Source organism: Trachurus trachurus (assembly GCF_905171665.1).
Source record: "Trachurus trachurus genome assembly, chromosome: 3".
NCBI lineage: Eukaryota > Metazoa > Chordata > Actinopteri > Carangiformes > Carangidae > Trachurus > Trachurus trachurus.
The window spans coordinates 36,574,409-36,600,308 of NC_139893.1; the positions used below are offsets into that span (position 1 = coordinate 36,574,409).

Below are 25,900 nucleotides of genomic sequence, written 5' to 3' on the forward strand. Positions count from 1 at the left end.
AATAGGGACAAGGCCCATTAAGTGCTTTCAAGACAAAAGAAGATGCAACTACTGAGATATGATATAACAGAGGAAAAATAGCAATATGCCCTATTGAGAAATGTATATGGTTTGGTTTCAACACATTCAGCTATGCCAATCACTGTTTAGCCACATCAATGCACCTGCTGTCTTCAAAAACCATTACCAAAAGAAATAGGGTCTTTGAGTAATAATGAGCCTGTGGTCATGTGGACAAAACACCAACATTAAAACCTGAGATTGTTCATGAGTTCAGAGCCATACAACCATACACATGTTTAACTCTTTCGCGGTCTTCTGGTTAGAAGAGTATTTATGTTGAGGGTTTTGGCCTTTGTCAGGGCATTGTCAATTTGACACAAGAGGATTGGAGATCCAGGCAGGCTATGTGGCCAAAAATCGACAAGGCGAGAAAGGAAGGCAAGGTGGCAGGCTTTAGAGGCCCATTTGGTTTTATCGAAGGCAAGCGTATGGGATAGACTTCAGCTGTGGGCTGAAATTTATGTTTGGAATGAACAGTGGAACACTTCTGAAAAGGGGACTTCTACCTCAAGTTGTTTTTACTCCACCTCCCTAAAATTGTACAAATGTGACAATTCTCTACCTCAAATTTAAATCTTTTCTTTATGAATTCATTAGAGGGATATATGTTATTTATTGTTTTGAAGTGAATTTCTTTATATTTAGGGGGAATTGGAAATTTTAAGAATTTAGTTCTAATGGTTGATATATCATGTTTATTATAGTCTTGAAGAATAAGTGTTTACCCTGGTTCTACCTGGGTAAATATTGTTTACAAAGTATTGTCTCAGAAATTTATTATTACACTTTTCATTCACAAGGTCTACACCATCAATTTTAAGCTTGGGCAATCTTGGTGTTGTGATGTTCAGTAAATTGTTCTTCACTAAATGAATGAGGGCACTTGGGATATTCTGTGTTACTTTCTTGTAATTTTCAATGGAGCAGTCAATATTATATTTACTCTTAAATTCCTCCAGTGCAAGTATATTTCCACAACCATCTATTAAATGTACAATTGACCATATTTGTTTTTCCATCCAGTCTTCCATAAAAATAGATTTCCTTCTACACAATAAAACTCTGTTATTCCATAATGGAACATTATGAGGGGTAAAGTTGTGTTTGAATATCATTTTACACTGTAACAGTACCTGTTGTTGCTATCCCTAGCGCCGTCTAGCCATGGTGTAGCCTAACTCCGGTTTGCCTGCATCAATTTTAGTCACGTTCTCTGCTCCCCCAACCCTGGGTGACCATCAGGACGACAATTTAGGGGTAAAAAAAAATGGGCAGAATTCTCCTTTAATCGCTGTTTGTCTCTGTACGTTTGTCTTTCTGATCTTCCATCACGGACTGATCTCTCACAGCTACAGCTGCGGGTCCGACTGCCCGTCACTTCTCTGTCCCTCCCTCCTCTCTCTGCCTGGCCCGCTCTAACTCCGTCTGACTGATCTGTAATCACGTTCGTCTCTGGGCTAAAAGAGGGGTCTTTATGACTTGTGTCATAGTCAGACATGCTTACGTTAACTACGTTGACGCTTACGTTAACTATCCGAGCAGTAAACAGCGTGAAACAAGTCGATTTAAAGTCGCCTCAACAAAGACGTAAGTTTAGTCTTAATAACTTCCAACATGTAACATGTAATACAAATGTTGAAACTACAGCACTTATTTTATGGGTGTGGAGCGGTTCAGAATGTATGGAGGGATCTTCACAATCTGCTTTCCTCCAAATCTATAGAAATAGATTTCTTCTCTTATCAAGATATTCAAATGGGTGTAATTCTCAAAAATAAAAAAACTGAGTTTTTGGTTAATAATTTATTTATAGCAACAAAATACTACATACATAAATGTCGGTTTGCTAAGTCCTCCCCCTCATGGTCGGCTCTTAAAAATGAGCTCTCTCTGTTTCAAAGATGTCTGAAAAAAATAGATAATGCCCAAGCTAAGAAACTGTATACACTTATGGAAATGCTTTAATTGTGATGAACCCCTTGTATCTTTTTATTTGTATTTTATTTTATTTTTTATTTTTTCCTTTTGATAACTTCTTTTATTTATTTCATGTTTTAATTTTTATACTCTCTGGCTCTGGTACTCAGCCTTTATAGAAAATATTTTGATTTCCTATGTAATGCAGGAGGTGTGATTTTTCTTTCACTGTGATTTGATTTGCACATATAGACAGAAATGAGTATGTCATTGTATTTGTTCTTCATGTTTACATGTTTAATAAAGAAAGTAAAAAAAAAAAAAAAAAAAACAACAACAACAGATCTCTTCCGACTTCCTGTAATAACAACGGAAATGACGTGTTCGGTCAGAAGCTTGCAGAGCTCAACCAATCAGAGGCGGAGTAAGGCGGGTCTTGGCTGGTCATAGTAGGAAAAAAAATATCGCGTCCGGGGACCGCTGCTTCGGCACCGCTCCAAATATGGCAAGTAGAATCCAACATGGCGCGGTTCAAACCCCCGTAGCAGAGCGATAGATGCCCGTAGTAGCGGCAAGACCATAGACATATGGCAAGACTCCCCCAAACCAATGGGTGACGTCACGGGTGCTACGTCCATTCTTTTTACAGTCTATTGATAGCTTTCACTGACGTCACGTCCCAGGGCCCTGGCGGTCAAAAAGCAACATTCCAAAGTGGCCCCGCAATGGACTTTCTATGGACAAACAACAGAGTAATGACTTAAATCATCTGTCAGCGGCCGAGAAAGAAAGATATAAAAACAACTTTGAAGTTTTGGGCACTTGTGACCCATATTCAACACCAGCTGCTGTATACGAGCTGTTTAAAATGACCAGTTCCCTGCCGAAGCTCCAGTTGGGCGATGTTTACATTTACCTGGTGGAGAATCCATCATCCTCCACCGCTTGCAACCAATATTTCCGGTGTTATGGCCCAACTGGTTTCTGATTAAAAGCCCCATTTTGTAGTTTTTTGATCTTAAAATAATGTTTCTGAACTCATTGAAGTGGTAGAAATGTACCTGTAACTTTCCTGTGCGGGAACACCGTCCTGGTACCGCAGCTCCGCTGAGCTCCACAGCTGAGCTCCAGCCCACTGAGCCCAGGCTCCCTGCTCCTCTCACCCACAAACCAGAGCCCTTAGCTGGGCTGCACGGTGACCAGCTGCCCCCCCCTCCCCCCGGAGCTTTGCTACGCACCGCTACCGACGGCAACGATGACGGCGGTCCGACCGACAGCAGCGGGACCGGCGGCGGCGGCGGCGATGGTAACCCGGCGGGACCGCCGCCACCGGACACCGGCAACAGCACCGCCCGCGGTGGCAGCGACACGGTAACGAGGGTCGGGACCGACCGCGGCGCGGCGAGGACGATGACCGGTGTTGTTTAGCGTATTTTCAGAGTGTTTTCCATTAGTTCGTAACTTTAACATGACAGGCTTTGTCATACTGTGCAGTGTTGTGCAGACTAGTGAGAGAAGTGTGGCGCTGACTGACTGTAGATTGGCGGAACAGGTTCACTCACAGACGCATATTGGCTGCAGTAACATGTGAACTGCGGCTTTATTTGTGAATTTGTGACAAATCTGCGGACGGAAGTGCAGCACAGCTGTTGTTCGGTTCGGTAACCAGTTAAATCAGACACCAGTTGGGCCATAACACCGGTATTTTTGAAGCAGCAGGGAGCAGTGTGTGTTTTTCTGCCTTGTCCTAATCCGCGGACAGCGGGGAAGTGGATTGTTTTGACCGCCAGGGGGGCGTTCCATACGGGCCGTGACGTCACATGAAAGCTATCAATGGGAGCAACGCGGGTCTCGTTGGAGGAGACAACAGATACCACGTCGTCCTGTGGTTGAAGAAGTGTTTGTTGAAGTCGCGGTTTCTAGGATGATATCTGTGTAGGCTACGTACCTAGAGTCGCGGTTGAGGAAACAATAGTCATTTGCCGGGAACAACCGAGAGTTTGAGTAAGATGTCTGAGGTCGAGGATCCGAGAGGATTCGTTACCGAGAGACTCACCGCCGTCTCCCAGGAAACCTTAGCGGCCGCGGACAGAGTCGTAGCCGGGAACGAGGCGGAGGCTCCGGGCTTCAGACAGGAGATCGAGCAGCAGAGGAACATGGTGGATGTTCGCCTGCAGCCTCGGGTCGTCCTCCACAAAATCGGTTGGTGATTCAGTTTTAAACCCATGAACCTCAAAATCCTGGTTTGTAGAGAAAGTTGACATGTTGTAGCATACTAACTTACATTTAACTTTTATAGTTTCACTTTTTTTTGTGGGCATCAACAATTTTATCGGAAGTTATTAAGACTAAACTTACGTCTTTGTTGAGGCGACTTTAAATCGACTTGTTTCACGCTGTTTACTGCTCGGATAGTTAACGTAAGCGTCAACGTAGTTAACGTAAGCATGTCTGACTATGACACAAGTCATAAAGACCCCTCTTTTAGCCCAGAGACGAAGGGAGACCTTTATGAACGTGATTACAGATCAGTCAGACGGAGTTAGAGCGGGCCAGGCAGAGAGAGGAGGGAGGGACAGAGAAGTGACGGGCAGTCGGACCCGCAGCTGTAGCTGTGAGAGATCAGTCCGTGATGGAAGATCAGAAAGACAAACGTACAGAGACAAACAGCGATTAAAGGAGAATTCTGCCCATTTTTTTTTACCCCTTAAATTGTCGTCCTGATGGTCACCCAGGGTTGGGGGAGCAGAGAACGTGACTAAAATTGATGCAGGCAAACCGGAGTTAGGCTACACCATGGCTAGACGGCGCTAGGGATAGCAACAACACAAACCTATGGGGGCAATTCTTTCAACCACAACAAACACTCAAAAAACAATCAAATATCTTATGGCACATGACTGGAATCCTTGACACACCACTGAACTCATATAGTGTACACAGGGATGCAGCGCGCCGAAAAGCGAAACTCGCTTTTTTCATGACCAATTAGGTGACTTGTGTGAATCGTTCAGATCCGAAGAGTTTTTTTTTTTTTTTTTGGGGGGGGGGGGTCTCAGCTGGGGTCAGTAAAATGTTTTTCTAACAGGCTGACAGTGACAATCACGTTTTTTTAAAAACCATTTTTAATATAGAAACCATGGTTGGGGTTGAACTACTGGAAATTGACTTTTCCGTGATATTGTAATGATGTGTAATGTATTTATTTGTTAATGTTAATCAGATAGCCTAACTCTGAATCATCCTGGAAAGACATTACTATCCGATTGCAGAGTGCCTGCTCTCCACGCCACAGAAACAAACACCTTTTCCTTGTTGTGATGATTTCTTTACAAAAATAAACGGTGGAGCAGTGCAGTGGTAATATCCAAAATATCTCTGACCGTTTATTTTTGTAAAGAAATCATCACAACAAGGAAAAAGACACGGAAGCGCCGAGAAGCTGGGTCATTTTCATTTCGGTGTCCAAATCCTCCGCGGCCAGGTCGAGAAACACGAGAGAATCTGGTCAATTTTAAAAACAAAACACCGCGATTGACAATGAGGCCAATGTGTATATGGCTGCGTTCCGATCCACAGTTTACTTGGACAGAGCCCCCTACTCCCTGCACAGGGAATCTGCCGTAGGAAACTTCATTTAACCGATATCACACCAATCGGAACACCCTGCAACGTCACAGCTGTTTCCGGTCGAGTTTAAAAATAAAGTTTTTAAGTTTCAAAATGTTTCACGCCACTATCACCGTTTAGACAGATCTGAAATGATTGAAGAAACATTACTATTTCTGTGTGCACAAGCAAAGCAGTTTTGTGTTGCAATGCGTGGTATTTATTCAGTTTCGGGGCATCAGGGTGTAGAAAGCATCAGTGGCTCAGCTGACAGGAAAGCTAACGGCTGTCGCTAAGCTAACGGCGGTAGCTAAGCTAACACCAGGACTTCAGCTGTTAAAACCCTCCCGTTGTGGGACACGACATGAAACTACTCTTGTTAGCTCAATCATGTTGTAACTAAGATATTCGCCGGAAAAAATATTTTTTCATGGACCGTTTATTGAGCCACTGAGCTATTAAAGTTAGACAGGTAACCATTAGCCCTGCCAATTTACGTAACGCACGTAAACGGACCGCAATGGCTGATGGGTAATATCGGTTGTCAACATCCGGTGAACTGGGCGAAGTGAGGAACCGTTGTTCACTCCCTCCCTGCACAGTTCACAGTTCCCTTCAAACTGCTCCCTGCGGTTTGGAACCACACTGAACATGGCGGAACACCCTGTGCAGTCCACTGCGCAGGGAACTAGGGGGCGATCGGAACGCACCCTACTTGTAGCCTATTTGTGTTTATTAATCTAAACAGATCACGAGAGATGAACACACACACACAGAGCTGAGGGGCAGAAGCGTTTGTCGACCCCTCCCCCGTCGGACGGTCTGATGGGGAGCGGATAGCAATTTGAATACGATTTAGCGCATATTTATTACTGTCACCAAACGACCTGCCCTTCTTTTTTTTTTTTTTTATTGGTGATAAAGTGATAGACAAGGTGACGTGAGGGACAAAAAACGTTATAAGCACATATAACCACATAGACAAACATACGAACGACCTGCCCTTCTGCCGTGTGTGTGTATGTGTGCGTGTGTGCACTAGCGTGTGAGAGAGAGTCGCGGCCGCCACAGACTCATTTATTAATGGTAAACGCTGGATGCGCTGGTTGATAAGTTTCATTTATACTGAGGAGGAACTATGAAGAACTCAGCTGTGATTGAAAAGCACCTAAACCGAGTCGAGAGGGTGGTTGACATATAAGCCGAAAAAAAGATTTTTTTAAAAACTTCAAATATTATCCCTGAAAATGACTTTTTTGTGTTGTCGTGACTCTTAACTTTACACATATATATGTGTTCTTGAAGATTTTGCATCAAAATTAGCATTTTTTCATCAATTTGCTGTATCAGTGCCTCAAATTGTCATACGGTGTGACATGAAAGCTATGTTATATAAAATGAAAATGGGGTACTTTTTTCTTTTCTTACTGACTGCATCATACATTTTAATCATGACTGATTTGATATTTAACATTTCCTTGTGAAAATGTATTATATTTTGGATTATTTTTCAAAATTATCATACAAAGGATGACATCGCTCCAAGATATTTTAGAATAATTCTGTTAAACCTTGTAATAACTCTAACACAATGCTTGAGACTCTTGGTAGTTCTATTTTCCTTGTGGTCTATGGATATTTTCACAATTTATCACTAACAAAGCTGTTTTCTTGTCACAATTGTGAGCGTCACACCACATGACATGAGTGTCACACCACATGACAAACTGCACCAAAAATGCAAAAAAGTGTATTTTATGTATTTGACATTCAAACAAAAACAATTGAGGACATATCTTGTAATAAAAAACTGATTTTGGGCACAAGTTACACGGGAATTCCAATTGCTGAACTAAAGTTCACATTACATTACATTGTGTACTCAGCATGAATTAGCATTTAAAATCTACTTATGAGTTAATGTGAATATTTTATGATGAAATGTTAACATTTCTACATTAGGACAAAAAATTACCAACACAGTTTTGAAAAAAACATCAAACATTTAACATTATTTGCCAGTCGGGGGTGCTCAGTGGTCAAGTCGTTAGACAATATGTCCCATGTTGGCATACGACTGAAGCCCTGATTGCCACTTCGACTCCTGACAGAGACGATCCTTTCCACATGTCATTTCACCAGTCTCCTTCAATTTATTTTTAAATAGGATCTGTTAATATGCACAGCATGGCAAATGGTAAAATATGGTTACATGAAATATAAAATTGGAATGTGAAATATTATTTGTATAGATAAAAAAATCTAACATCAAACTTCTTAAATTTGTGTGTTTTGTATATTTATTTATATTAATATTAATGCAAAATAAAGTGAATGTCATATGGTGTGACAGATATGTCATATGGTGTGACTAAGAAAAACCGTCACACCGTTATGACAAAGTGTCACACCACATGACATTCTGCTCAGTTAAGTTAATATATTAGCCAACTAAAAACAGCTAGCCTATAGTTATCATGTTATTCACCACATGGCAGCAATACTTTTTAAGCATTCATAAGTAATATTTGTGAAAAATAATTATTTTTCATGCAAATAATGTCACACCAAAAGACACAAAACATTGACCACTATTGATGATGTCAGATATAGCCTATTGCTTTTTAAATAAAAATCTAAAAGGCAGAACTCACCTCTTGACCTGGCATACCACTCCAGAGATGTTACTGTAACTTCCTGGTTGAGTGTGGTCCTCTTTATCATTAAGATGTCCAAATTATTGCCCATTCAAAATATACAAAATAGTGTCACACCGTATGACGCCCATTTGGCAAGTTCTGAAACTTCAATGAAACAGAAGAACTTGTGCCCAAAAGAGGAGCCGTGTCTGTTGTTTGGAAATTCTTCGGCTTTAAAAAATCCGACGTCGAACAAACAACAATATTCTGCAAATGCTGTCGGGCTAAAGTTGTAGCCGCAGGAGGCAACACAAGCAATTTGCTTCATCACCTCAGCCACAAGCATGTCCTGGAATATCAAAAATGCATGAAACTACGATCTGCGTCCTCCACGTCTGCAGGTAAAGTTGGCACTGCGGGAGAAAAGACAAGGCAAATGTCACTCAAAGACGCGTTTGCTAGGGGGACTGCCTACGACAAGAAAAGCAAACGGTGGAACGACATTACAAACACCATCACCATCCACATAGCCAAAGACATGGTACCACTTAGTACTGTTGAGAAAGGAGGCTTCAGTTCCCCACTTCTCAGCAACGACTGATTTGTGGTCTAGTCGCAGCATGGAACCATACCTAAGCCTGACTGTTCATTTTATAAGTGAGGACTGGGTGTTGCGTAGTCATTGTCTGCAAACAAGCTATTTCCCCGATAACCACACCGGCGAGTTACTCGCAGCAGGCTTGCAAGAGGCACTTGATTCCTGGGGGCTTTCTGAGCAGAGACTTGTGGCCATAACAACAGACAGTGGAGCCAACATCATTAAGGCTGTCGAGCTGAATAACTGGACAAGACTCCAATGCTTCGGTCACAGGCTTCACCTAGCCATTGGTAAGCACTAGTTATTATATTATTATGACTTGTCATGATTTGAGATTTATCTTCAACTTACTATGTGTGGGTTTATTGGAATAATTTGTGTGTGGTAGGGGGGTTATGGGAATATTTTGGGGCTATATATTAATGAATCTGTACTAATTCATTTAATATTAGTATTAGCAAACTAACATTCTTTCTTTGTTGTTTTTACAGAGAGAGCTGTGAAAGATGACCGCATACAACGCGCAGTTGGAGTCTGCAAAAAAATAGTGGCAGCCTTTTCATATTCTTGGAAGAAAAGGAGGGACCTGGCCATGGCTCAGGATGAGCTGGGTCTTCCAAAGCACATGCTCACAACTGAGACGCCCACCAGGTGGGGATCACGTCAGATGATGATACGAGTACTTGAGCAGGAGAGAGCCATCAGTCAGGTTCTAAAAGCTGACAGAAAATCAAGGCACTTGGTCATCAGTTGGCAAGATATGGATGTCCTGGAGGCTGTCAACAAGGTGTGTGGATGTTTTTTATTTTATTATGTGCTCTCTTTTTTTCTATTCCTTTTCTAATCTGCAATGGATGCACTTTAATTTCATTGTTATGGAAATAAATAACAATAATAAATCTCTCTCTCTGCCTGCCTGCCTGCCTGTCTGTCTGTCTGTCTGTCTGTCTGTCTGTCTGTCTGTCTGTCTGTCTGTCTGTCAGGTGTTGAGCCCACTCCAGGACTTCACTGATGCCTTGTCTGGAGAGCAGTACGTCAGCGTGTCCTACGTCAAGCCAGTACTTCATCTGTTCAACACCAGCATTCTTGCTGAGGAAGACAACAATACTGAACTGACCAAGGACGTGAAGAGAAAGATTCTAGCCTACTTGAACGAGAAATACTCAGATCCAGTCACAGATGACCTGCTCGATATCGCATCTTTCCTTGATCCACGATTCAGAACCACCTACACGAAGAAAGAAAAGGTGGAACACGTCATTTCCAGAGCAGTCGAAGAAATCAAGTCACTAAAGGATCAACAGCAAGACCCTCTCTCAGGGCCTTCTGGTGCAGCAGCAGCAGGGCCTGTTGCTCCACCTGAGGAAAAAAGAAAAAAGACCTTGTCCAGCTTTTTCAAAAAGCAGAGCACCAGCAGCATGGGCTGCAGCGGAGAAACACTCTCAGAGGAGGAAAGCATCAAGATGGAGCTGAGAGCCTACAGACCACAGAGGTTGACAGTGATGCAGACCCTTTGGAGTGGTGGAGATGCCATCAGGCAAATTTCCCCCGTGTTGCAAAACTAGCTCGACAGTATTTATGCATACCTGCCACCAGTGCTCCATCTGAAAGAGTGTTCAGCACTGGGGGCAATATTGTCATGTGCCACAGAGCTGCACTCAAACCAGATGCTGTGGACTGTCTGGTGTTCCTTGCTCAAAATTTGTAGCTGAGATGCCAAATTTATGGAGCTTGTCCATAAAGTTGAAATGTGTGAATATTGTTTCTATGCTACAGGATAATCCTGCAAGCCAAGTTGCACTTTTTTTTAATACTTACTGTGTGCTGTGCCTGGGCTTGAGCAATAGTATTACTAATGCAAGTTGCATACTTTCAAAGTTTTAGTTTACTATTTATTCGTTTAAATGTGTGTACCAGTATACCTCATCTTGAAGCAAAGTCCATTTGGATGCAAGTTGTTAGTGGAAGTTTAGTTGTTTAAGAAGTCTTCAAGTTAAACATTTATATATTTAATACTTGAATACTACCTGGTTGGACTTGAAGCAATATATTAATGCAAGTTGCACACCTTTTCTATTTCTTTGTTTCAATATTATTTATGGATGTTGCCTTAATTAATGTTCAGTGGATAAAGAAGTCTTCATTTTGCAGTTACAGGAGACGTATTGTTTACATTGTGTAGGCAGTTGGTTTACAAAAGATGTTTTTTCAAGTTGCAAAACTTGCACAATAAAGCGTTCTGTATTTTGTCTGCAACAGTCATGCATTCTGATTCCTTCCCATTATTAATACTAGTGTGTTTCTACAATATTCACTCCTCATGACAGTAAAATAGGTCATTCCAAGCCAATTTACTGCAGTAAATATTCTCTAAATTATTAGAAAATGAGGTTAACACCCAGTCGTGCTTGAAAAAAAAAAAATACCGTCAAATACCGTGAAACCGATATAATTTTGAAAAATACCGTGATATAAATTTTTGGTCATACCGCCCAGCACTATCTGAAGGTGTAGCGGCTTTTATTTTGCCGTGGCGGTGCGCCACAATCAATTACATGTAGCGGAAACCCTGATGTTGATGACATACATCAACAGTACAACACACCGTTGGGTTGTGAACACATGCAGCAGAAAAACAGAAATGGCGTTCCACAGCAGCACCATGGCGATGAACGAGCACCTGAAGCAGCAATATCGTTCTGTTCATTCATCTCCGCATAGCGCTCTTTCACCGTTATTGGCGTTTACACAGAGAGAGTAAAAGCCCCCCCCGAGCGGGTCGATAGATTAATCGGGAGAAAAATAATTGTTTCCTAGACAGTTTGAAGACAATGTTGTTCATGATGTGTATTTCATTGTTTCTGCAGGTGATCATCGCCTGTTGTTGATAAAAGCAGAGGATCCTCCTGAGTTGACCACTAGTCTGGATCAGGAGAACCCAGAGAGTCTACATATTAAAGAAGAAAAGGAAGAACTACTGACCACTCCAGAGTTCCCCCTCACTTCTGTTCATGTGAAGAGTGAGGATGAGGAGGAGAAACCTCAGTCCCTACAACCTCATCAAAGACAAACTGAGACAGAGCCTCCATCCAGCAGCTCAGCTGAACAGATAGAGGTAAAGATAGAGGCTGATGGAGACGACTGTGGAGGATCTGAACCAGCCAGGAACTCAGATCAACCTGAAGATCTTCAACCAGATACAGATGATGAGGTCTCAGAGTCGTCCTCTGAAGCTGAAGACAGTGATGATGACTGGAGAGAAACCAGAGCATCTGAGTCCAGTTTGAACAGTGAAGCTGCTCCTGTAAGTGATGAAGAATGGAACAGTGGGAAGAAGTCTCGCCGTAAGAAGTCTCACTCTAAGAAGTCTTGCCGCTGCTCAGAGTGTGGGAAAACATTTAACCACCCATCGGATGTGAAGAGACACATGACAGTCCATACAGGGGAGAAACCATTTGTCTGTGCTACCTGTGGTAAAAAATTCAGGCTCACAGAGAGTCTTAAAGAACATATAAGAACCCATACAGGGGAGAAACCATATGACTGTGCTACATGTGGTAAAAAATTTAGACACAAAGGGAGTCTTAAAGATCATATAAGACTCCATACAGGGGAGAAACCATATGACTGTGCTACATGTGGTAAAAAATTTAGACATAAAAGTCATCTAACACAACATATAAGACTCCATACAGGGGAGGAGAAATCATTTGAATGTGCCACATGTGGTAAAAATTTTAGACAAAAAGGTGATCTTAAAGATCATATGAGAGTCCATACAGGGGAGAAACCATATGACTGTGCTACATGTGGTAAAAAATTTACACATAAAAGTCATCTAACACAACATATAAGAATCCATACAGGGGAGAAACCTTATGACTGTGCTACATGTGGTAAAAAATTTACACATAAACGGAGTCTTAATGAACATGTAAGACTCCATACAGGGGAGAAACCGTTTGACTGTACATTCTGTGGTAAAACATTTAGATCTAAAAGTAGTCTTAGAGAACATATAAGAGTCCATACAGATGACAAACCAATTGGTTGTGCTATTTGTGGACATAGATTTGCCTATCTGGTAGAGTGTTTCTCTCACACACGTGCCCATTCAAAAGTGAAGCCATTTGGTTGCAGTATTTGTGGGAAAACCTTCATGGACCTGGGGAATTTTGGTTTGCACCTGAAATCTTATAAAAGATGGAAAGTATTTGATTGTAATGATTGTGGGAAAATGTTTTTCAAGCATAGTTCCCTTAAGCGCCACATGGAAGTTCACACAAGAGAGAAAGCATTTGATGATGCACATGATGATCTTGAGAAGCACAAGCAAGTCCACGCAGAAGTGGAACTATTTGTTTGTAATGTGTGTGGGAGTACACATTCGAAAGCATGGAATCTCAGAAGACACATGAAATCCCATTAAGGAGAGAAATCATTTGTATGCAGTCTCTTTGGGAAAAGATTTGTTCAAAAGAAATATCTTCAGACACACACAGAAAAAAAAACGTACAGTTACAGTTTTTGTAGCTGGAAATTCTCTTATTTCTGGCAAGAGGAAACATGAGTGTATGTAAACTCAGGAATGTTACTGAAGGCAGCAGCAGTTGTGAGGCTGCAGTTATTGAGCTTAACAGCTCTTCACGACCCAGTGAAAATGAGTTTCACTTGTGAAATATTTTGTTAAAGTTTGTATGATTTTAAAATGGTATAAAACAGTGTTCATGGAATGAATGCTTCAAATACATGGAAACATGTATGTTATTGAGGCAGCATTAGACTATATGGATGCAGAGTTGTTGGTTGAGCTGAACTGAGACAGCTTATTACAATACAATTAATTTGCATGTGTTATATTTTTTATTGTAGTAGGTTGTATTAAAGAATTTCATTCTGAAAAGGCTCTTTCTGGTATAATTGTACTTGGTGGAAAAATCTTTTGTTTTGTTAATAAATACTGTAAATATGACCTTAACCTACTTTAAACTTGTGCCATCAAAGTTAACGCGTTAATTTTGGAGATTCATTTTAAACATTTAACGCGTTGAAATAACTTAACGCCGTTTTGTTTGTTTTGTTTCTCAATGGAAGAATGTATTTTGTGTGACGACCGCTCTACGGACTATCTGGTGTCCCACAAAAAATACGTCACCAACTGACACGGGAAAGAGCAGCATTTGGTGTGTGACGTCACCTACGCGGTCTTTCTGGTTACGGATTCTTAAGAATTTTATTTTACAACAAACTGCTGATTTCTCGGCATGAAACGCAATGTTTTAAACAGGTAGAGGTCATGTTTTTTTCTCATGGCACAATTCAATTGGATCACGAAATTTTGACTCTGCTTCCGCTTAGGCACTCTATTCAATGTTTGGGGCGGGGCCAGTGTATGGGCGGGGCACGCCGGTAACATCTCAGCAAGATATGGGCGGGGCACGCCGGTAACATCTCAGCAAGATCGGACTAATATACTTAATCACATTTTATGCTCGTCTCGTCCTTTGTGTATAGGGTATAGTAACATTAATCAAGAGGTTACAAATCTCGCGAGATTCGAGATTCTGCAAATTGCGCGAGATTTGCAGGCGGCGATCTGCAGGGTCGCTGCAGCGGGCGCGCCATGGCGTGCTATGACGCTCGCAGCTCAGTGTTTTTAATCGGAGATTTCATCCGGAGTTTCAGTGACAGTGAGCGGCCTGACGCTGCTTCATTAACGCCGTGTCGCCGCCGCTGTTCAGAGACGGGACAAACGCACAGTAACCAATAGACATACGGTAACAGTCACCTGTTACCAGCGTTACCATAGTGAGAAGCTAACGTGTCCTTTTTAAAAAAATCTCCTTCAGCCTCACGTTCTCACTGCTGCAGAATCTGCAGTGACTACACAGCTGTTTGGCTGGTTGGCTGTTTGCCTGTCACTCATAGCATGCAGGAATGTTTCAATGTTACACATTCTTTGACTTTTGAATATAAAATATCAAATTCATATCTAAAACTACTTGTTATGAGTGCAGGCTGAGAATGGTGTTGTCATGATAGAATATAATAGATTTTCTATTCTATTCTATTGATGTAGTAGGAGTTGACCTTTTGTGATCAGATCAGGTATGGCTCATTAATACATTATAAGACATAATAGATTTTCTATTCTACTTGAAGGTTAAGACTTGAGACTTACTTGAGACTTGCACATGCGTGACTTGGTCCCATCTCTGGTCAAAACGACCATCTGTTTACAGGGGCCAAAAACACGGCCACACTTGGATGGAGGTAACTGTTAAGGCATAAATAAATAGCCCATTTGTTCTCTATACATATTTGTATGTTAAAGTTAAATAAATTAACCCAAATCCTGTACAAAGATCAAAGTACAAATATAAAAATGTGGATCACGTTGTTTTCGGATGGGGGTGGGAATTTTTTGTCTGTCTGATGTCACTGATGAATATTTACATATTTGTTATGTGATCTTGTGTGTTTACTTTTCGTCAATGCTTCTCTCTTGTTTAGCACAATCCTGCAGAAAATGGGCCTGGAGGAGAAAGTGGAGCCCCATCAGGCTAAGAAGAAGTGGGACAATCTAAAAAATAAAATAAAAAGTATGTGCAGGTTTGGTTAATGACATAGAAACTAAATTTGTTTTACCCAAGTTAATAAATACTTTGATGAAGGAACGTAGAAAAAACCTCCAAGGCACCTCATGACATGGTCATATAAACATTAAAAACGCAGTCTTTCAATGCGTTTTGGCATCAAGCCTTCATCAGGGAGTCAAACATTCATTTTCTTTGTTTCTTTATCACTACATCCCATTCCAAAGAGCACCTCTTTTTGAGTCCATGAAGCACTCCTTTTTCACTTTTTCAAGACACATTCAATAAACACACATTGCTGTTGTTAATGTGATTGTGAAGTGATTCCTCTGCCTAAAGGCGGGCTTACACTGCACGATTTTGCCACGATTTTGTCGTCCCAGACGAGTCGCAGCCTAATTTGCATAATCTTAGAGGGATCGCGGGGTCATGAGTATAATCGGGACGTATGGTTAGTGAGGCTCTGCGTCACGTCCCGACGTCCTAAAGACGAGTCGCCGACCTCCCGATTAATTTCTGACATGCCAGAAAATTTCTCGTCGTGACGGACAATGTATGGGGTCCTACGTCACGATTCTGCACATACGACAAGTTTTTACCATGACAGATTGTTTTAGCACAGAGCACAGAGCCTTTATGAACCTGAATGTGATGCTGAACTTCGTCAGATGGAGTTAAAATGGGCAGACAGAGAGAGGAGGGACAGGGAAGTGACAAGCTGAAGTTAGACCACAGCTGTGACAGACAGGGTGACCGGGTGATGATCAGTAATGCAGCGCAGTCCGTGGTGGAAGATCAGCCCGACAAATACACACACACACTATCAGACAATCAGCGATTGAGGACGATTATTTTTTTCTTGCCGTTACAGTATAAAATAGCGAGCCTACACACCAGCCACGTCCGCTGTGCTCTGGCTCAGCTCAGCTGACCTGATCAGCTGAACTTTTAAAGTGCAGGCCAGAGAGAGAACTAGCGAGGCTCCTCTGACAGCTGCAGGTGAGCTGCAGGTGAACTACACGTCAGCTGGCTGGAGAGAGTAGCGCCGTCCTCTCTCTCTCTCTCTCTCTCTGCAGCAGCGGCCTTGGAGGTGATGCGCGCTGTCTGTGTGTGTGTTTGTCGGGTCTGATCTTCCACCATGGACTCTGCTATATAGGAACCAACATCAGGAACCAATGTCAATTTGATGTTTACAATCGAGCAATTATAGAGCAGCACAAATCTCAGCGGCATCGCAGGGTAATCGTGGTGGGGAGCAATCGTAGAACGACGTGCAATTAGTGGGGGTCTGAGACTGATCTGAGACGTAGGACTGAAGAGGGACGCTCGTGCAGTTTGAGATGTGAACAGACGAATAGTCTTGCAGTGTAAGCCCGCCTTTAGGATTGCAAAGACCCAGGGACAGGGCAGGGAGTTGGTGGGAGTTCCACTGCTGCCACCTGGCCCTGGTTTGTCCTCATGGATGAGGTGTTAGGACAGAGGCCATCCATTGCGCCTCCATCCCTGAGGACACACCAGGGCCAGGTGCTGCAGTGGGTGAGCAGCAGGAGGAGGAGGACGAGGAGGATGAGGAGAGACAGCCAGGGCCATCAACAGGCAACAGAAAGAGGAGAAGGGAAAAGGATGATCTTATGGAACTGTTGAAGGAGGATATGCGCATGCAGAGGGAGGCTGAGGCAATCTGAGGATTCTTAAGTTCTTTGTTGTTCATTTAAATTGTTAATAAAAATATTCTGTAGTTCTAAATTACAGTCTTGTAGCCTTGTTCTATTTTCTGTTCCATTTCTTATTTACAACTTAAAGGATCATAGGGCAGGATTAATGAGAACGGCTAGATAGGTGATAGATGATTTTTAGTATGGCTTCAGTTGTGCTGGGTCGCTTGCTGGTGGGCGAAGAGCTTCCCAAACAGTAATTTGGATCCACCGCAGTTGCCCTCATGTATCCATTCGAAGGCAGTCGGGGATGCGCTGACGTCAGGTCCGCCGGCCAACGCGCGAAATTCACCCCCTGAATTGCAGCGCATTTTGCAGCACAGACCCCATTCAAGGCAATGGAGGGATACGCGGGTGGGCTCATTCTTTTTGGTTTTGAACACTTCCTCACCCATTATTATTTAAAAAACATAAAACGCATGTGTATTTTCTCACAAATCCTGCCCTATGAGCCTTAAAGTAAACTTTTGAACTACTTTTCAGTGACAATATAATTTATTTTAAAGATAGGATAAAGAAACAAAATAACATTTAAAATTATTTACAATTGGGCATATCATTTGCAACTATTTACAAAAGATCAGAAATTGACAGAACATACTTACTTACTTACTTAGGCCTTTTTGTTCCTTTCGGAACATAGGCCATTGATGAATTGTTTCCACCCTCGTCTGTCCTGGGCCTTTCTCTCCAGCTGTTTCCACGTCAGTCCCTGCATCCTAAGCTCCTGTTCTGTGCTCCTTCTCCAGGTGTTTTTTGGTCTTCCTCTGCCTCGTTTGCCTTGTGGGTTCCATGTCATTGCCTGTTTGCTTATTGTTGTGTTGTTTCTTCTTAGTGTGTGACCTATCCAGTTCCATTTCCTCCTTTTCAGCTGTACCTCCACTGTATCTTGTTTGGTGCGTTCCCATAGGTTGATGTTACTGATTTTGTTTGGCCAGAAGATGCCGAGGATGCGTCTTAAGCAACGGTTTAGGAAAATCTGCAGTTTATTGACAATGTGAGTGGTGGTCTTCCAGGTTTCGGAACCATACAGCAATACTGTCTTAACGTTGGAGTTAAAGATTCTGAGTTTGGTCTTCAGGGAGATGTTTTTGTTTTTCCAGACTCTATTTAGAATGTTGAATGTTGTTCTAGCTTTCCCTATTCTTGCCTTCACGTCCTCCTCTGTCCCACCATCCACTGCAATTACACTTCCAAGGTAAGTGAATTTATCGACCTCTTCCAGGGCCTGGCCCGTGATGGTTATGGGATTTGTGTTTTTTGAGTTGATCCGCATGATTTTAGTTTTTGGTCCATTTATTTTGAGTCCGAGTTTAGCTGCAGTTATTTCCAGCAGCTGGGACTTTTCTTGCATCTGTTGGTGTGTATGTGAGAGAAGTGCAATATCATCCGCGACAGAACATATATACAGTTAAAATTATTGGCTGAGCAGGAGTCCCTGGTGGTGCTGCTGGATGGGATGCCACAAAGACCTTGGTCTTCCTCTTCTGGCTGGCGAGTGGGACATCTGCTAGGTTGGGGGTGTGGGATTCCTCGCTCCACTGTCCACCGCATCGTCCATCAACGGGGTTTGCAGGGCTGACACAATCGATGGCTGCCATGTCACTGAAAATGTTTAAAAGAGAGGCAAGAATAAAAAATACTAATAATACCACTGCTTAACTTTTTTAACATCCCACCACTAATTACTTCAACAAACCAAACTGTTTACAAAACATTTAAAATAGGAATAGCTTCACAATTATTTTACTTGCCCTCTACAGGTAATCATGGTCTAGGATACCCTCCTCCAGGGCAGACACCTCGGCAGACAGCTGGTCCCACCACGGTGCACCACTGGCTGACTCCAACCCGTTCTCCCCCTCATCCTCCGGCATGTCGTCCTGCACTTCATCCTCTGGGGCCATGATGTCACCGGTACCCAGGCAGATGTTGTGCAGGACGGCACATGCTGTTATGACCTGTAGAAAAGAAGAAGAAAAAAGATTAATTAAAATTTGTAAATATAATAACATTTTAATTAATTTACTGGTATTCACCATTTAAAGGGATAGTTCAACATTTTGGCAAATTGGCCCATTGCCATAATCGCTATAGTCATAGCAGTAGGTTCATTACCTTTAATTGTAGGTGTAAGCTATTTTCAGTACGGCGGAGCGCAGCAGCTGGCTGCTCAGAGCTACGCTATGGAGGCTAATGGAATTTCTTGGTTTCCCTCATTAAACTCATCAAATTCAACATCCCAAAACTCCACAGTGCTTTTGTAGACAAGTTGTGACCTGCACAACCACCACGCTATGAGATAATGACGGAACGATACGAAACGGAGCCGTTTTCGAGGTAAATACAGGGTAAATACGGAGACTGCTTGCTGAAAAACTGTCCCTGAACGCAACGCGCATCAGCGGTTTTGTATGAATTTACCTCGAAAACGGCTCCGTTTCGTATCGTTCCGTCATTATCTCATAGCGTGGTGGTTGTGCAGCTCACAACTTGTCTACAAAAGCGCTGTGGAGTTTTGGGATTTTGTATTTGATGAGTTTGATGAGGGAAACCAAGAAATTCCCTTAGCCTCCATAGCGTAGCTCTGAGCAGCCTGCTGCTGCGCTCCGCTGTACTAAAAATAGCTTACACCTACAATTAAAGGTAACGAACCTACTGCTATGACTATAGCAATTATGGCAATGGGCCAATTTGCCAAAATGTTGAACTATCCCTTTAACAATAATTCTGTTGTGTAATGACATACCTGAGGCACAAAGGTGTGGTGCACCTCCAGCACTTGGAGGAAGATGGACCTAAACCTCGTTTTCATCATCCCAAAGGCATGCTCTATGATGGAGCGTGCCCTTGAGTGATGGGCATTAAAGCGCTGGGCTCCCACACCTTGTACCGGCCGCTTGTAGGGAGTGATGAGGGGGAGTGGATGTTGGAGGCACGGGTACCCACCATCCGCCAAGATTAAGTACCCTGGAGGAGGGTAGATGCCACGCCTGTACAGTGGGCTGTGCCGGAGGACCCTGGAGTCGTGCACCAACTCCGGCCAGCCCACGTACGTGTCTATGAAGTGGCCCTGATGGTCACAAACTGCCTGTAGGATGACGGATGGAAACAGTTTTCTGTTCCTGTAGCACTGACCATCAGGACCGCTTGGTGGCTTCATCCTGACATGGCAGCCGTCGATTGCTCCCGCAGCTTTGCGAAAAGCTTGGTGTCTTGCCAGCTCTGCAAACCCCTGGGTTACTGCCGCCAGGTCATCGGCTGTCTTGGGGAGGTTGATGACCCTGTGGCGGAGGGCCACCACCTCCTCAGTAACCCGATGGACGACGCGGTGGACAGTGAAGCGAGGAATCCCAAACACCCTTGAGACCACCCTGTACGATGTCCCACTCGCCAGCCAGAAGAGGAAGACCAAGGTTTCGATTGTGGCACCCCATCCATGTCGTCTATCCTGGTGGAGAAGGTCCAGCACCACCGCCAGGGACTCTCTGCTCAGCCTAAAATCTTGTGTGATATCATGATCACGGTCAAAGAAAATTTGAAAGATGGGGATGTTCATGTTTATCCGGGTGTACAGTGGCCTTGTCTGGATGGAGAAAGGAGGGTAAGAACGGGAGGACAACATAAATGGTTAAACAATAGTTACTGAATTTTAGTCAATACCACAATTGTAATTAATGTTAAAGCTTAGACTAATGATACTTTATCTGTCCATCTATCCACTTCGGCTTCTCAATATGGTTTTTGATGTTTAAAGACACATTTTAATATTACATTTAGTCAGGCTTGGGGAGTAACGGACTACATGTAACGGCGTTACGTAATCAGGATACAAAAAAAGGGTAACTATAGTCCGTTACAAGTACAGAAAAAAAAAACGTAATCAGATTACCGGTACTTTTGATAAAAACGGAGATTACTTTGCTGATTACTTCACATTTTTAAAATCAACCACAGGCTATAGAGCGGCCGTAGAAGCCACTCGCCGTCTCGTTGTAGTTTCAGAGGTGAGGCACACAGACAGAGCTGCTCTGCCTCTTCTGCCCGTACGGTGTGTGTGTGGCTGAGGCTACGCTGCCTCTTAACGTAACTGTGCGTTCACACCGAAAGCGATTAAATCGCCTGTATTCGCCCTGGCCGCTCCTATCGCGTCGCTTGCCAGCTCTAGCAGGCCCTTGCACCAAGCGACCAAAGGGGCGGGACTTTCAAGCTGTGCTGCAGATGTGTCCATTCAGGCTCTCTCAATTTCTCCGGCTGTGAGAATCCCAGTCCGCTATTGGCTGTCGCCGCGGTCGCGCCGCTGCTCATTTGCATAAAGTTCAATCTCTCCCAACTTTCATCGCTCGCGTCGCGTCGCTCCCATCGCGTCGCTCGCGTCGCTCCCGCCGCCGGTCGCTCCTCGTCGCTCCTCGTCGCCAGTGTACATTGAAAATGAATGGCAGCTGGTCGCCGAGGTCGCTCCGGTCGCTTTTGGTGTGAACGCCCAGTAACTCTACTAGTGTGAGCGGCACGTAAGTTCACGTTGCTTTCGTGAATTGTAAACACAGACGCCCCCTCGGTTTTAGCGTCCAGCAGTTTAGCGGCTAATTCAACCGCAGTGATGGATAACTGTACCGGGGAGGATCAACAACTTAATGAGCTTCATTTGAGGAATAAACGGCAGCTTTTACCTGACGGGAGACCGACGTCTGAGCTACGGTAGCTAACAGCTAGCAGCTAACAGCTAGCAGGTTACAGACTTCCTCTCTCTCCCTCTCTTTCTTACACACACACACGCGCGCGCGCGCGCGCGCACACACACACACACACAGCCCAGGTTGTCTGTCATATCTGTTGTAAACCTTGTAATAATGGCTTGTTGAGTACACTTAACATTATTGTTGCTTCGGTTTGAGTGTGTATTAACTCGTGGTTTGTGCCGGCAGCTGTCACTAATGTTGATAAAGTGATGATTTACAATCGAGAGTTTATCCATTGTGTTTTATTTTGAAATTTAACGGATGCTCGTTGCGTTTCATTTCCTGTTTCCTCTGCGTGGATTGATGCGTGATGGCTGCGTGACTGAATTTGCATGTTTGGTATTAAAGTAATCCAAAAGTAACTAAATGTAATCTGTTACATTACTTTAATTTTGTGGTAATTAGAGTAAGTTACTAATTACATTTTCTAACAGGTAACTTGTAATTGTACTGGAATACATTTTTAAAGTAACCCTCCCAACCCTGCATTTAGTCATGGTTATTTACAGGGTTCAATGGAGGACTACATTTTTGTATATTTGGGAGCTCCTACAGTGTGGCGAGTCCTTTCTTCTCTTTGATATTCGTCTCCCTGGACTCAGCACCTGGCTGCATTTCTGGATGTGCGCAAGCCTTTTTTGTTCATTTTATTTACAGGGTTCATACACATTTTACTATTCAATCCAATCACTTTAAAAGCCAAGCAAAAACTAAAATCAAGCACTTTTCAAACCTTGAAAAACACAGCATTAAAAGTAGAGCATTTTCAAAGATTTTAAGCACCTGTACGAACCCTGTATCAAATCTCATGGTGAAATGACATTAACCATGTCAATAGGCCTACTTAATATGGCTTGTCACTTCACGGTATCGTTAATTCACGGGTATATTAATTACCATGGACTACGCTATATATGAACATTAATACGTAGGTTAAAATACAGGTTTAACGTTAACTTACCTCCCTACGGCTCTCTCCCAGCTGGAGATAGAACAGTCGCCGGTTGGGTCGCCGGAGCTGCCTGTCCTCTTTCTCCAACAACCAGTAAATAAAAATAAATAAATAAAAAATCTCCGGGTCCATCATCGTCATCTGTCGTCTGTCCGTTAAGTTTCTGTGTCGTCTGTCTGTGTTTTCTGTGTCGTCTGTCTGTGTTTTCTGTGTCGTATGTCAGTTTGTATTTTTGTTGTGACCGGCGTTTTTCCCGGGCTTTGGCCGGCAGACGTGATGACGTCGTGACGCAATCAGGCAGTGGCGGCTACAGAGATTTTCTGTTGCAGGTGCTATGGGAATGCTCAACACTTGAGAGAAGGTGCTTTGAATTTTGGGGTGTTTCATTTCATTATGGAAATGGTCCCGTTAACAGATTGTGCCAGATGCGCCAGAGCGCGCACCTCTGTGCCAGGCTCGCGCTCTGCAGCGATTTGTGTTTATTCATCTTAACAGAGCGCGCAAGGGATTAATACACACATTCACACAGGCTACATACGGGCTACACATGATACACAGGAACACAGCTGAGGGGCCGAGGTGCCGCACGGAGAAATGCGCATCTGGTGGCGTGCCCCCCCCAGTGGGTGCTCAACCTGGTCAGTCATGCCCCGGAGCACCCACGGAATCGGCGCCTATGCGCCACATTAACTATACTCGTTCCGTGACTATAAGCAAATGTAAAAGTATTCAACACAAGGGCTATAGATACAACATACATAAGCCTGCCAATGTAAACCTCTGAAAATAATATCTCTGTGATAACGAGCGGTGTGTCTGCACCTTCACGGTCCCAATTCTTGGGGGTGCTGGGCAGGTGCTATGGCTATGATAGGGGGAGCTACAGCGCCACCTAGCGCCTCCCTGGTGCCACCACTGCAATCAGGAAATGCTCCAAAGGGTAGACAATCCCATTTGCGGCCGTCGGAGGAGTTGGCCGGGTCCTCCGAAGGCTGCAGCCCCTGAATTGGGACAGATTGGGAGAGTGAAAACTCAATTTTGAGTGAACTATCCCTTTAACCACTGCGCCACGCACCGCCCCCCTGATCATGCAGGTTTGGTTTTCAGGTTTTGGTTTTTCTTTTTACAGTCTATGGTTTTCAGTAACAATGTGGAAGGCAGAGAGCCTCCACTCTTCCTGCAACAAGTTACAAGTCATTTATCTGACATCACATCCTTTTTCTTCCAAAATGTAGCGTACCTGGATAATACAATTCTTTCAAGCCTCTTAAACCCCACAGAAAAGGAAGAGTGAAGAAAGCCCTGTAAGACTGTCCAGTAGAGGGCAGTGATGCGCCTCGACGAGTGTCGGCTACACTTCCGGAAACAACGAGGAGGAAGCAGGAGGAGGAAGAGGAGGAGCAACCAACGCGGTTCTCCCTATCCATGGGTTCTCCTCGGAGGAGACAACAGATACCACGATGTCCTGTGGTTGAAGAAGTGTTTGTTGAAGTTGTCGCGGTTTCTAGGATGATATCTGTGTACGTACCTAGAGTCGCGGTTGAGGAAACAATATAGTCATTTGGCGGGAACAACCGAGAGTTTGAGTAAAATATCTGAGGTCGAGGATCCGAGAGGATCCGTTACCGAGAGACTCACCGCCGTCTCCCAGGAAACCTTAGCGGCCGCGGACAGAGTCGTAGCCGGGAACGAGGCGGAGGCTTCGGGCTTCAGACAGGAGATCGAGCAGCAGAGGAACATGGTGGATGTTCGCCTGCAGCCTCGGGTCGTCCTCCACAAAATCGGTTGGTGATTCAGTTTTAAACCCATGAACCTCAAAATCCTGGTTTGTAGAGAAAGATGACACATTTAACTTTTTTTGTGGGTATCAACAATTGTATCGGAAATTAACTAACTAAGCTAACGTCTTTGTTGAGGCGACTTTGCTGTTATCAACTAACAACTTAGGCTATCACTTAATGTTTTTAAATTATAATTCATTTGTACACATTCAATTTCTTGTACAATTGAAAAACGTATGTTTTCTACTTGGAAAATGAGGTTAGCACTTGACATAGCTATCGGCCAGGACGGGGATCCAAAACATAAAGTTGCAATATCCCACTTAAATACAATAAATATTAATATAATAAATATTCATGCCTATAGACCATGTGAAGAGGCTGTCACATGTTACACGTAATGATTCCTCATAACAGCCTAATAGGCTTTATGCACAGCTCCACTACTATAGCCTACTTCCTGAACATTAAAGACCGGGTAAACCAAATTCAGTATTTTTCTTCTTATCATATTAAATAGGCCTTAAATGTGTCCCTCAAAACATGTAAAAAATATTTTTGCCATTCATAATTTCCTTGAGGAGCTAGGCCTCAGAGACTGTTCTGTGTGCAGGTTTAGAATGGGCGGGCCTAAATCGATGACCGCTTTACGTAAAGCGGTCATACTTACATAAACCCGCCCCCTGCTCTGCTCTACATATAAATACATTCAGCCAACTGACTTCAGAGGTTTTCCGTCCCACTTGCTCTTCATTCTAGCTGAAACACGTGAAACAGCCAGCTAACTAAACGTAGCTCATGTTCACACACAAGGGAGACCACTACTGTCTTGTTCCTTCATACAAGGAGTTCACAGTGCTAACGTTAACGTAGTCACACCGTGATAAACAGCCGTCACCACGGGGAGAGAGGCTGACTCCCCCGGTCACACACCCCTCATAACTTTACACACACACACAGCAGGAGCTACAACACCGTCTGTTGACCAGAGTCTCCCTCATTAACACACTGTCCGACCAAACAGCCTCCACTCACGCACACAACCAGACACACGGGAGACCAGACCAGCCATACTGTACAATCACGGACGGAAAACACCGTAAAAAAAAAAAAAAAAAAACTCCTCCGTGGTCTCAGTCCACCACACGTCCGAGCGGACACACAGCTGATCAAACCATTTCTTACCTTCACTCTGGTGTCTAAAACAGGCAGCAGCATCAGTAGTCATCCAGCACCACGTTAATAATCCACCGATATTATTCCCGTTTCAATTGTTAGTCGCGGTCTGCCC

The 25,900-nt window shown here is 43.5% G+C and overlaps 2 protein-coding genes across 2 annotated transcripts; one reads left to right on the top strand and one right to left on the bottom strand.

Annotated features, from left to right (window-relative positions):
• Window positions 1–3,966: 3,966 nt before the first annotated feature.
• LOC311001779 (uncharacterized protein) lies at window positions 3,967–17,107 on the top strand (the record flags this gene model as incomplete). Its single annotated transcript, XM_083992936.1, has 3 exons — window positions 3,967–4,182; window positions 11,694–12,068; window positions 16,890–17,107. Exons 1-3 carry the CDS (start codon window positions 3,990–3,992, stop codon window positions 17,105–17,107), a joined length of 786 nt encoding a protein of 261 aa, XP_083849062.1. The 5' UTR covers window positions 3,967–3,989.
• A 1,787-nt stretch (window positions 17,108–18,894) lies between these two features.
• LOC311001792 (uncharacterized protein) lies at window positions 18,895–20,696 on the bottom strand (the record flags this gene model as incomplete). Its single annotated transcript, XM_083992946.1, has 2 exons — window positions 18,895–19,098; window positions 19,887–20,696. 2 exons carry the CDS (start codon window positions 20,694–20,696, stop codon window positions 18,895–18,897), a joined length of 1,014 nt encoding a protein of 337 aa, XP_083849072.1.
• Window positions 20,697–25,900: the final 5,204 nt, after the last annotated feature.